Source organism: Protomyctophum parallelum (assembly GCF_964188405.1).
Source record: "Protomyctophum parallelum genome assembly, chromosome: 8".
Classification (NCBI taxonomy): domain Eukaryota; kingdom Metazoa; phylum Chordata; class Actinopteri; order Myctophiformes; family Myctophidae; genus Protomyctophum; species Protomyctophum parallelum.
The window spans coordinates 38,094,881-38,107,044 of NC_139703.1; the positions used below are offsets into that span (position 1 = coordinate 38,094,881).

The following is a 12,164-nucleotide window of genomic DNA, read 5'->3' on the forward strand; positions in this document are numbered from 1 at the left end:
CATTGCTTAACTGTATTGTTCTACAAACTTAGCGTTTAACTATTCGACATGTACAGTAGGCATTTGAATTGTAGATTTAAAATGTATAGATGAACTCAGACCAAGACTATTTGTAGCAAGTCATACTGTTAATATTTTCGTTCCACACACACTGGGCTGTATTTGTCTTAAGTACCAGGTCTTCTTACTTAACTTAAGACCTGGAGGCGTGGTCAATGCTCTTTGGTCACTCAGAATAGCCAAATGGCATTAATCACGCCTCCAGGTCTTAAGTTAAGTAATAAGACCTGGTACTTAAGACACGCAAAATACAGCCCACTGTATCGTTCTTTCATATTATCTGCTGTGCAGTTTACTGATGTGGTGCAACATTGTATTTCAAATAAACAGAATGGATTAACACAATACCGCTTTAAAGCTATCACTTCATTCTAAGAGATATCGTGACATAATTGGTTTAAAATACTTTCTCAAAGACGATCATAAAATATAGATAAAAACGTTCTTGATAAATGCTTAAGTTGGTGTGTTGTGGACAGTGCATTCGTATGCATCCTGAGCATTAAAATACACTAGCCCTGATGCTAAAAGATGGCAGAATGTGTTACATCAAATATAAATGTCGAATTTCACCCACTTCGGCTGTTCTTGTTAATGTTTTTGTTTCAGGTTCTTGGCTGTAAAAGTCATCCATTTCATGGGATCACAGTTGAGATTGAATGGCAGCCAAGGGCAAGGAGCTTCAGAATTATACAACATCTCTGAAATTGAAAATTAATTACACTGATTTCCCATGTTTGCAGAAAACATGCAATATAAACTGCCAAATGTGGAGGCCAATAGTCTTAAATAATGTGTACTAAAGAGTGGTAGGTTTATAAAAACATAGAAGATACACCCAGAACGATGTTGTACAAATACAGTATATTTAAATTCCATTGTGAGAGACAAGGAAACAAATGCAGATTTCTTACAAAGATTCATAAAAATGGACGTTTCAGGAGAATGATTCAATAAGGCAACGCATTTCAACCATTGTACAAAAATAAAGACAGAAATACCGGACTGTTCTCCTTCCAATAGTACAGCATGAGGAACGGCTGTTACACAGATATATATACACATGGGATCCCACAGTGTGACAAAATGTCTATTTAAAGGACAACTTTAGTTTGTTTCAACCAATGTTCATGTTTTATGTTAGAGAAAGTAAAAGATGAGTGTTATTTTCTTTTCATTTGCTGCTTTCTTTCGTTTTAGGGATTTTTGACAGGGGGCTAAATATGTATTTTGACAATATTTTATAGTGATTTATTTTTCATTATTTACTATAGTCCTACTAGACTCCAAGAAATTACATCTGGACACAAAAGATCACGGAATCTACTGAATATGTCAAACTGACATATTGAGCCTATACACAGTGTGGCTTTCCCCCAGTAGGCTACCTTCACAGTCAGTAGATTCCGTGATCTTTTGTGGCCAGATGTAATTTCTTGGAGTCTAGTAGGACTATAGTAAATAATAAAAAATAAAGATATAAATCGCTATAACATTTTGTAAAATAATACATATTTAGCCCCATGCTCGAATGCCACCGCCCCCCTGTCAAAAACAACTAAAATACCTAAAACGAAAGAAAGCAGCAAATGAAAAAAATGAACACTCATCTTTTACTTTCTCTAATAACGACCTAAAACATCAACCTTGGTTGTCCTTTAAGCATAAGCAGTGTTTTAAATTGGAGTACTTGAGTACTATTGAACAGAGTACAATTTCAGATCATTTCTACTTTTTACCCAAAAGAGAAAATCCATCCAGAAAACAACATCGGCATAACTTATTCCTGTGATCAGTATACAGCTAAAAAAATACAGTATTTGTAAACATTAACAACTCTACTCCAACGATCCACTGCGGGGATCCGCAAAATGAAGTCATTTTTTAGGAGATTGACAGGTGAGCGACACAGAAAATGCATGCAGTCAAGACTCGCTGCCCTTTAGTGTTTTGCACAGAAGTGAGCTTTGTTTTAACAGTACTGTAATTAACAGTAAATCAACAGCTGGAACTCAAACATAACCACCTTGTAGCCAGTGGTTTTCAACTCTTCATATCAAGGTCCATTACGGACCACCATCTGATGACATTGAGCCTCTTAGACCCGAGAGTCGAGACAAAATAATATGTTGCTGTCGGTTAATCATTTGTCCACAATGTGCCATGCCGTTTTGAAACGTTGGTCAAAATAACAATTATTTTACATTCCCTATTTGTGTAGACTTCTTGTAAATTAAGAAATGCAGATGTTTAAACAATAATTTTACTCTTGAGAGCATAAAATGAAACCAAATGGACCCGGGGGTCTAATAAGGATCCATTTGGTTACCAACCATTGGTTGAAAACCAACTGCTTTAACCCATTCATTTGATGCCTGGTGGAGAAGCTTGTGTCGCCGTTCAAAGGCTCAGATCTATAGTTTCTCCAGTTTCTCACCTCCAAGACCAGAAGAATAATGCATGCGTTCAGTTTTCCGGGTGGATTTTCATTCATGTTTAAGGACTCGTTGTGCACCTTTAGTTTCACCATCCTCACTCACAGGTACAAAATGGTGTTGCCGACTATTATCAGAGTTACAGAGTAGCCCCATCTCAGCTGAGAAGACGGGGGAGGCGGGGCGACATCAAAGCTCATCGTGGGGGATTGTTAGAGCATAGTCGCAAAGATCTGCAAGGTATGAAATCAAATAGGAAAAACAAGAAATGACAAGAAAACAGTGAATTACAATAATGTTTCACCGCGATTTCGTTCAGGTTTCTGTTGTGTTGCTAAACAAGCGGCATTATCCGTAACTTTAAACGATTTTGACCTGACACTTCTACAAAATGTCTTGTTGTTCTTAAAGTCTTTCATGTCAAGGACCACCAAAAACTATATGTAATTGGCCGCCGACCCCCATCTGAAAATATGTAGTTCCAGAGACCTTCCAGATTTTCTAAAATAGCAGACCTACAAGCTCGTGAGCTTGTAGATCTGCTATTTTTCAATAGCTAAAGTATAACAAATGCTTAAAACACCAGAAGGGGTTCCAGCCCTACCCAGGATTCAAACCCGGGTCCCGCAGCCAGAGACGTCAGGTTCCTATAACGGCGGTGGGTGCAGCCCCCCCCCCCGCCCCCCAGCGGTGAAAAAAAAACAAGTTTTGTGTTTTCGGTTGGTAAAAGCCACCTTATTAGCATTTGAATGCCCATGGGCGACGGCCCAACACCTATCTTGGCCCAAGCGCCCTCAACCCCCCGTAAAGGTATATGTGTCTACGTGCATGACAACAAAGGGACATTTCAGTGGACAGTGGGTGCATATACTGCATATTGATATTGGCTTATTATTTTGCCTGTGGGTGCTTCTGCTCCTGAGCACCCGCGGAGTTGACGCCGCTGCCCGCAGCGCCAAAGTGCAGGTTTGGGAAGGCGGATCATTTTCATGAGTTTCATGCAATACCTCTTATTGACCAGTAGGTGTCTCACCCGACCACAGCATCTCTAAATATCTCAACAGCAGAGCCGGTAGACCGCCACAGTTGGGCTAGTTATATTATTGTACCATGCAGATTAATTATTAAAATAATGTTTTAAATGAATCCCTAAAACAGTTATGGATTGCAGCGTTAACCTATTTTTTACCTGAGATCAGATTTAAAAAATGTCTTCTACATCCTGACATTTTTCTGAAAAAGCTATGTTTCTATGTCAGTCGTTCTTCGATTTTTCAAAAATAGCAGACCTACAAGCTCGTGAGCTTGTAGATCTGCTATTTTTCAATAGCTAAAGCATAACATAATGCTAACACCAAAAGGGGTTCCTGCCCAAAATGGGTTAAAATAAATGTCTTGTCTTGTGTGACGAGTGTTAGCGAACTTAGCGAGTGAAGTACACACCTGTCCTCATGTAAAGTAAAGTAAAGTACATACCTGTCCTCTGGCTGCAAAGCTTGTCTTTGACGTTCTCCGTCTCGTGACCAAAGAATTCGATGAGTTCATCTTCGTGCTGCTCGGCGATGGTCTCACACTGGGGTGCAGAGTCAAGACACGTTGCGTTTAGGCATTGAGTCAAGACACGTTGCGTTTAGGCATTGAGTCAAGACACGTTGCGTTTAGGCATTGAGTCAAGACACGTTGCGTTTAGGCATTGAGTCAAGACACGTTGCGTTAGGCAGAGTCAAGACACGTTGCGTTAGGCAGAGTCAAGACACGTTGCGTTAGGCAGAGTCAAGACACGATGCGTTAGGCAGAGTCAAGACACGATGCGTTAGGCATTGAGTCAAGACACGTTGTGTTAGGCATTGAGTCAAGACACGTTGCGTTAGGCAGAGTCAAGACACGATGCGTTAGGCATTGAGTCAAGACACGTTGTGTTAGGCAGAGTCAAGACACGATGCGTTAGGCAGAGTCAAGACACGATGCGTTAGGCAGAGTCAAGACACGATGCGTTAGGCAGAGTCAAGACACGATGCGTTAGGCAGAGTCAAGACACGATGCGTTAGGCATTGCGACAACAAATGATTCACAAACACTTGACACTAGTATATTTGTGTTGTGTCCATTACATCCAACAAGCCACTGTGAGTAAAGGAATGGAGCAGAGGTTGATGAAGGTGTGCAGTTGAAATATCTGCTGTGCAAAGCATGCTCCGAGCATGGCCAGGAGGCAGTGATGTAAATAGGTCTTCAATGTAATGAGTCCCGGGATGCAGGGATGGTCTTTTAGAGTCCCAGGGACATTTGATGAGTCCCACTTCAACCACGTTAGGAGTCTTTTTTTTTCTTCTTTTTTTTTTTTTTACAAATTGCAGCATTTAACTCCCAAAACATTGTGTTCGTTGTCATGATTTGTCACGATCCGAGTAGGCTTTGTCCGCGACGTAACCGTCTTTAAATACATAATTTAGGAATCGCCTATGGTGAAAATGAATGGAGAACCATTTCCTGGGCCACTCGTTGTTCTGAAAGGGGGAGGGACTGCGACGCTCTATAGTACATGCACATGCATGTACACCGGCACACAGACATTTGCAGTGCATGTATGTACACACACAACGAACAACAAGAGAGCTTAGGTTTAGTTTTGTGCCACTAACAATATTGACAAGGGATTTATTTAGCTAGTATTGAGATCGAGATTAGACAAAATAATGAATTGTTTCTTGCACTTAGGGGGCTAAGAATTAATGCCAAACGCTGTGCTCGGCACCAGACATGTTTACGACATTACGTGGGTGTCTAAAACGTATTTAACTGAGGAATAACAACGAAATACTTGCAGTTAAAGGGCAACTTCCCAGATATTTAACATGAATCGTATCATTCTGTTGCGAGGACATGCATTTTGACAAAAGTGAGCTCTCGACACAGAATCCATTTATTCTGAACTCATATTTTCTCACGTCCTCCACGCAATATAGTATTCACGTTCAATATCAGTGATGAACTGCAATAGAGCGTCGCAGTCCCGCCCCCTCGAGAGACCCGGAAAATAAATCCCCGTTAATTCTCCTCACTTTTCAGAAAGTATTTATTTAATGACGTTTACACCGCGGACAAAGCCAACTCTTGTCGTGACAAATCATGACAACACACAAAAACACAATTTTTCGGGCTGAACAAACAATTAGAAAGAAAGAAGAAGAAAACGGCAGGTTATAAAAAATTTTTTGTTGTTTTTCTTCTTTGTAATTATTCGTTTGGTCGAAAATATTGTGTTTGTTGTCATGATTTGTCACGACAAGAGTTGGCTTTGTACGGCGCTTATAAGGTCTTTAAATAAATACGTTTTGAAATGTCTATGGAAAAAAATGCATTGGGAACATAGACTGTAAAAAATATGGACAAAGCGTTCCCCGGGTCTAACATGAACGTAAAATTAAGCCTGTCAGTCCTTGTATTGTAAATCGCCATCTTTCTAGATCCGTTTGGGCCCAGCTGGCCCATTGGCTGGCCCAGACAACGAGGCGGGACTTCTTCTTAGTTGGTTTTTATTTTGACTCGAGTGGGTGGGGATTTGGGGAATACCGATCATAGACTGTAACGGTAGCCACGCCCCTCAGAACATACGCGACTTTATGGAATTTTTTTAAATAAATGGGACCATAATTTTCCAAAAAGAATATTATGACATTAGAAATGAGACTTTAAACTAGTGACTGGAAGCAGAAAGTATTCATGACCATGTTTATTAAGGTAATACAGTTAAAGTGAAGTTGGGACCAAATACATGGACCGCTATGGGGTTTTGTTGGGCCCAATGACAGCGCCACAACAGGCCATTATATGAACTTTCAGGAAATCCCGATTTCCTTGGTGGCTTCACAAAACATCTGTCTGACTGCCCCCCTGGTTGGGAACCATTTCCTGGGCCTGGCGTTCGTCATGAAAGGGGGCGGGACTGCGACGCTCTATAGAAACAGTGAGTTGAGTGAGTCGAGTACTTTACTTACAGCGAACTTCAAACTGGACGTGACTCTGCTGTCCAGCTTGGCCTCCGAGAGGTCCATGGCCTCGCCGCTCCGCGACGTGACCCGGACGTAGGTGGACCTGCTGGACTCGGTGGGGTCCACCATCTCCCCGTAGTCCTGCATCCTCTCACACACCTCCTCCATCAGCTCCATCAGGTTCCCCTCGGAGCGCGCCAGAGGAACCTGGTAGGGAGAGATAATATTAACCCATTCTGACCCGAGATCAGATTCATACGAGGTTTCCACTGGACACACACTGGTCTGATTAACCCATTCTGACCCGAGATCAGATTCTAAAAATGTCAGTCGTTCTTCGATTTTTCAAAAATAGCAGACCTACAAGCTCATAGCGCGCCACTCGGTGGCGCGCTATGAGCTTTAAAAAAAAGAAAAAAAAAAGAACAAGAGCAGTAATGCAATACAGGGAGGACATGAATAACAAAAATAAATAAAAAGATCAATTAAAAGCAATGTTGTAGAAGTGGGTCTTGAGTAGCCTGGTTAATAAACCAGACTAATATCGCACGGACCGCAGGATATTAGTCTGGGGAGGCTCAGCTTGGATTTCATTTCCAGGGGGGCGGGTTGAAACATTTTCTCTTTGACGCAATTGGTCAGAGCTACTGTCAGTCAAAGGTCTCAAGCATTGAAAGTCACTGTACCAAAGCCCGCCCATATTGCATACCGTGTCCCGATTGGCCGCCCCATTTCTCTGGTGTAGGAAATGGGCGTACAATTGAGCCTCTCCAGACCGTAATCCGCCGGCAGGCAAAACATTTTTTGCCAACGGCTGATTCGGTCTGGTTTATTAACCAGGCTAGGTCTTGAGCTGTGCTTTAAAAATGTCTACAGAGGCTGCCTGACGAAGGTACAGTGAGAGTTTGTTCCATGCCGTCGGCCTTTAGAAGCAAAAAGCTGCTTCCCCGTATTTTTTGGTTGATATTTTCTTAGGCAAAGCGAGCAGGCCAGCAGTGGAAGACCTTAGGGCAAAGAAACAATGTCTCACCTCTCGAATAGACTGGCTGCCGTCGGGGTTGATCCTGAACGAGCCCGTCTGGACCATCTTCTTTGGGTCTATCTGTGAGATGGCCCAGTCCATCTCATCTACTAGGGCTCTGCAGGCTGAAACACATTACAGTCCATCTCATCTACTAGGGCTCTGCAGGCTGAAAGACATTACAGTCCATCTCATCTACTAGGGCTCTGCAGGCTGAAACACATTACTGTCCATCTCATCTACTAGGGCTCTGCAGGCTGAAACACATTACAGTCCATCTCATCTACTAGGGCTCTGCAGGCTGAAACACATTACAGTCCATCTCATCTACTAGGGCTCTGCAGGCTGAAACACATTACTGTCCATCTCATCTACTAGGGCTCTGCAGGCTGAAACACATTACTGTCCATCTCATCTACCAGGGCTCTGCAGGCTGAAACAACATTACAGTCCATCTCATCTACCAGGGCTATGCAGGCTGAAACACATTACAGTCCATCTCATCTACCAGGGCTATGCAGGCTGAAACAACATTACAGTCCATCTCATCTACCAGGGCTATGCAGGCTGAAACACATTACTGTCCATCTCATCTACCAGGGCTCTGCAGGCTGAAACACATTACAGTCCATCTCATCTACCAGGGCTCTGCAAGCTGAAACACATTACAGTCCATCTCATCTACCAGGGCTCTGCAAGCTGAAACACATTACAGTCCATCTCATCTACTAGGGCTCTGCAAGCTGAAACACATTACAGTCCATCTCATCTACTAGGGCTCTGCAGGCTGAAACACATTACAGTCCATCTCATCTACCAGGGCTCTGCAGGCTGAAACACATACATAGGCTAGAGGCTGTGATGCAAATAGCCGGCAGCCATCCAGGGATCCTAAAGGCGTTATTCATAGTCTGGATTTTTGGTGGTGAGGTGACCACCAAACTACAACATGACGTCACTGAGCCGCGGTGAAGAGCAAACCACCGCTCCAGCCCTTCTCTCTGTTTTTACTCACCACTGCTTAACGTTATTTCAGCTCCGGTGGTCACCTCACCACCGGAGCAGTAGTCACCTCACCACCGGAGCGGTGGTCACCTCACCACCGGAGCAGTAGTCACCTCACCAACGGAGCGGTGGTCACCTCACCACCGGAGCGGTGGTCACCTCACCACCGGAGCAGTAGTCACCTCACCACCGGAGCAGTGGTCACCTCACCACCGGAGCAGTAGTCACCTCACCACCGGAGCGGTGGTCACCTCACCACCGGAGCGGTGGTCACCTCACCACCGGAGCGGTGGTCTATGAATGAGCCTTTAGACTCACTACATTGAGAAAGGCCGCAATCATGTCTGTCACCCTCTGGGGGGCCTTCTGGGATGCAACACTGTAATCGTTTCAGACAGTAAGACTCATAAAATGTCCCTCTGTGACCCATCTAAAAGACCACCCCTGGGTCCTGGGACCCATTACATTGACAACCTATTTACATCACTGCATATAGGAGGAGAGGAAGTCCACAGTCTCCAGACCATTATATATATAGGCCAATGCACTTCCCATTGCAAACAGAACTGCAGACTCACTCCCAATCTTCCGCCAGAGTCTGAAAACCCACCTCTTCAGACTCCACCTTAGCCCGTAGCACTTTCCCTAGCCATCGACGACCTTACAGGCGGATGCAAAGGCTCAACTTAGATAGCATTTTATGTAGACATAGAACTCTATAGTATATACACTGCAGTTTCATAGATATTCCACTGCTTACGTATGATTCATGGTGACTATTTTTATGTATATATGATGTATTACCATGTTTTTGTTCAGCTTACTGCTTACAGCTCTGGATTAAGAGTGTCTGCTAAATGCCTACCGGTAAATTGTAATACAATATAGTAATGTAATATATCGGTATCGGGCCGATATGACCCTACGTGCAAATAATCAGAGATCGGATATTGGTCATTTCAATATTGTGCATCTCTACTTTTAAGACATTTTTAATAACAATAAATACTGGCCAAATAATATAAGAGGCAAAAAATCACAATGTTTATCAGTGAAACGAACCGAGTGAAACAACATGGGATGCTTAGCTCTGGTCCATAGCCTAATTGCTGCAGCAAAGTGCATTAGGCTATTGGCCAGAGCTAGGAAGGAATGCCTCAACTCCTACATTGATTCAATGGTAAATAAATGGTGCATTTATATAGCACCTTTATCCAAGGCGCTTTACAAGTGCATTACATTAACCCATTAACCCATTCACACACACACTAATACACTGATTGCGGCGGAAGCCATGCAAGGCACCAACCAGCACATCGGGAGCAATTTGGGGTTCAGTGTCTTGCCCAAGGACACATCGACATGTAGACAGGAGGAGCCGGGATTCGAACCGCCGATCCATGGATAATTGGACGACCTGCTCTACCTCCTGAGCCACAATCGCCACTTGCGTGTCAGGGTCAGGCTGGGTACCCACTTCTAAATCTGTTTGTTTATTTATTGGGGGGGGGGGGTCCCCAGTTCAAATGTGAATATTGCAAACCTGAAACGACTGATTTGTGGGTGACTCATACAGGCCTACTGTATGTGTATGTGTGGCAGCCATAGGTTGTATTGTATGATGAGGTAAAGTAACTTATGCTGTATGCTATGCTATGAATCTTATCTAGATCATTCTCTATTATAGTACCTCCACATTTGATATCCTGTCCTTGCCTGGCACCTTCTGGGAGACCGTCGAGGAGAGTCAGGACCACCAGACACCGTATGAAGAGCACTGCAGGTTCCCTCATCATCATGCGATCTGCATTTTAAAACATGTCAGGGCATTTATTTACATGAAATAAAACATGCAATTATTGGACTATAATAGCAGCAACGACACTCACAGTGAGTAGTAGAGCATTGCTATAGTGTAGAATGCTCTAAATAAAAAGCTCTAGCATTTAGTCTGCGGTAGAAGAACTACATTAGAAAATGCCTCATTTCAAAGTGTAAAACGTTCCATTTTAACTTACTTACATATATCTTTAATAGTGTCTAAACCAAACAACCACAGCTCAAAAACACACCGTTCCATCCAGGCTTCCAGGCTTCCATCACACACAGTCACACACATACCACGTAAAAATGTGGTGACGTAGGCAACGGTGTCGCGGTGGCCGAAAACAGCCGATCTACAAGCTCACAGCGCGTCGCCGAGGCGACGCGCTGTGAGCTTGTAGATCGACTGTTTTCGACACCGTCGTACGGCGCGGGGTAAAGTTATAGGTGGCCGTGGAGAATGCCAGAAATTATTCAGGACCCGAAGGCTCAATAATAATTCACAATTCATAACTTAATAAATATTTACAAAAAATGAAAATATATATTGGGTTGATACAAGGAAATCATGCCGAGACCCCCCCTTTTTGCCGCAGTATGAGGACATAATTATAAACGGTCTTTTATGTGAAACGACCACCTATAGTTTACAAAATAATTTCTGCTGTCACACATGCAGCTGGAGAAGTGGGCACTTGTGAGAAGTGGGGCTCATTGCCCTGTTTTACATTTTCTAGCCCTGTTTTATATTTAAAACTTAAAATATAATTTCTGGCCCCGTTTTTTTTTTAGATAAACATTTCTAGCTACTCAATCCATGTTTTAAAATGTTAAACCCATTTCTAACCATGATTTTAATTTTTAACAATATGTGCATTCATAGAGCATTGTTAATTTTGTGTGTGTGTGTGTGTGTGTGTGTGTGTGTGTGTGTGTGTTTTTGATTGATTGATTGAAATATTTATTAACAGTTTGCAGAATTACACTACATTTCAAGCACAAACTCAATACAAAGACTGTTAACTGTGAGTGGACGACCCAATTAAGCCTTACACTTGTTTACAACAGGGTCCACATTGTTAAATTCATCAAAACATTTAGAGACATACAAATAGACAGTGTGTGTGTGTGTGTGTGTGTGTGTGTGTGTGTGTGTGTGTGTGCGTGTCCCCATCCATCCATCTTCAACCGCTTATCCGTAGTCGGGTCGCAGGGGCAACAGCTCCACCAGAGTGCCCCAGACTTCCCTCTCCAGAGCAACATTAGTGACTTCCTCCTGGGGGATCCTGAGACGTTCCGGAGTCTCCTCCCAGTGGGACGTGCCTCGAGGACCTAGCTCTATAGAGCGTCGCAGTCCCTCCCCCTTTCAGAACGAAAAGGGAGTGGCCCAGGAAATGAAATGCAAGTATTTAAGACGGTTATGCCGCGGACAAAGCCAACTCGGATCGTGACAAATCATGACAATGAACACAATATTTTGGGCCGATCAAATCATTAGAAAGAAGAAAATAAAGGCAGGAGACAACACTATTTGTTTTGTTTTTCTATCTTCTTATAAATTATTTGATCGGCCCAAAACATTGTGTTCATTGTCATGATTTGTCACGATCCGAGTTGGCTTTGTCCGTGGCGTAACCGTCTTTAAATAAATACTTAAAGAAGATCCTATGGGAAAAATGCATTGCATTTAATTTCCTGGGCCACTCGTCGTTCTGAAAGGGGAGGGACTGCGACGCTCTATAGGGAGACGCCCGAACAAAGATTGCTCGGTAGACAGAGAGCTTTTCCGCAATACCGCCCCTGCCGCTCCGATTCTCCGGCTGATCT

General features: G+C 43.1%; 1 protein-coding gene across 2 annotated transcripts; it reads right to left on the reverse strand.

The window, feature by feature from the left end:
• Nucleotides 1-860: 860 nt before the first annotated feature.
• Nucleotides 861-10,628, reverse strand: cnpy2 (canopy FGF signaling regulator 2). Of its 2 annotated transcripts, none has more exons than XM_083772350.1 (6): nucleotides 10,532-10,628; nucleotides 10,204-10,317; nucleotides 7,518-7,633; nucleotides 6,494-6,694; nucleotides 3,972-4,068; nucleotides 861-2,728 (listed from the first exon to the last, which is right to left on the reverse strand). In XM_083772350.1, exons 2-6 carry the CDS (start codon nucleotides 10,310-10,312, stop codon nucleotides 2,685-2,687), a joined length of 567 nt encoding a protein of 188 aa, XP_083628476.1. In that variant the 5' UTR covers nucleotides 10,313-10,317; nucleotides 10,532-10,628; the 3' UTR covers nucleotides 861-2,684. The 2 variants fall into 2 exon arrangements, with proteins under 2 accessions (XP_083628476.1, XP_083628475.1); XM_083772349.1 differs by having other exon boundaries at nucleotides 10,536-10,598.
• Nucleotides 10,629-12,164: the final 1,536 nt, after the last annotated feature.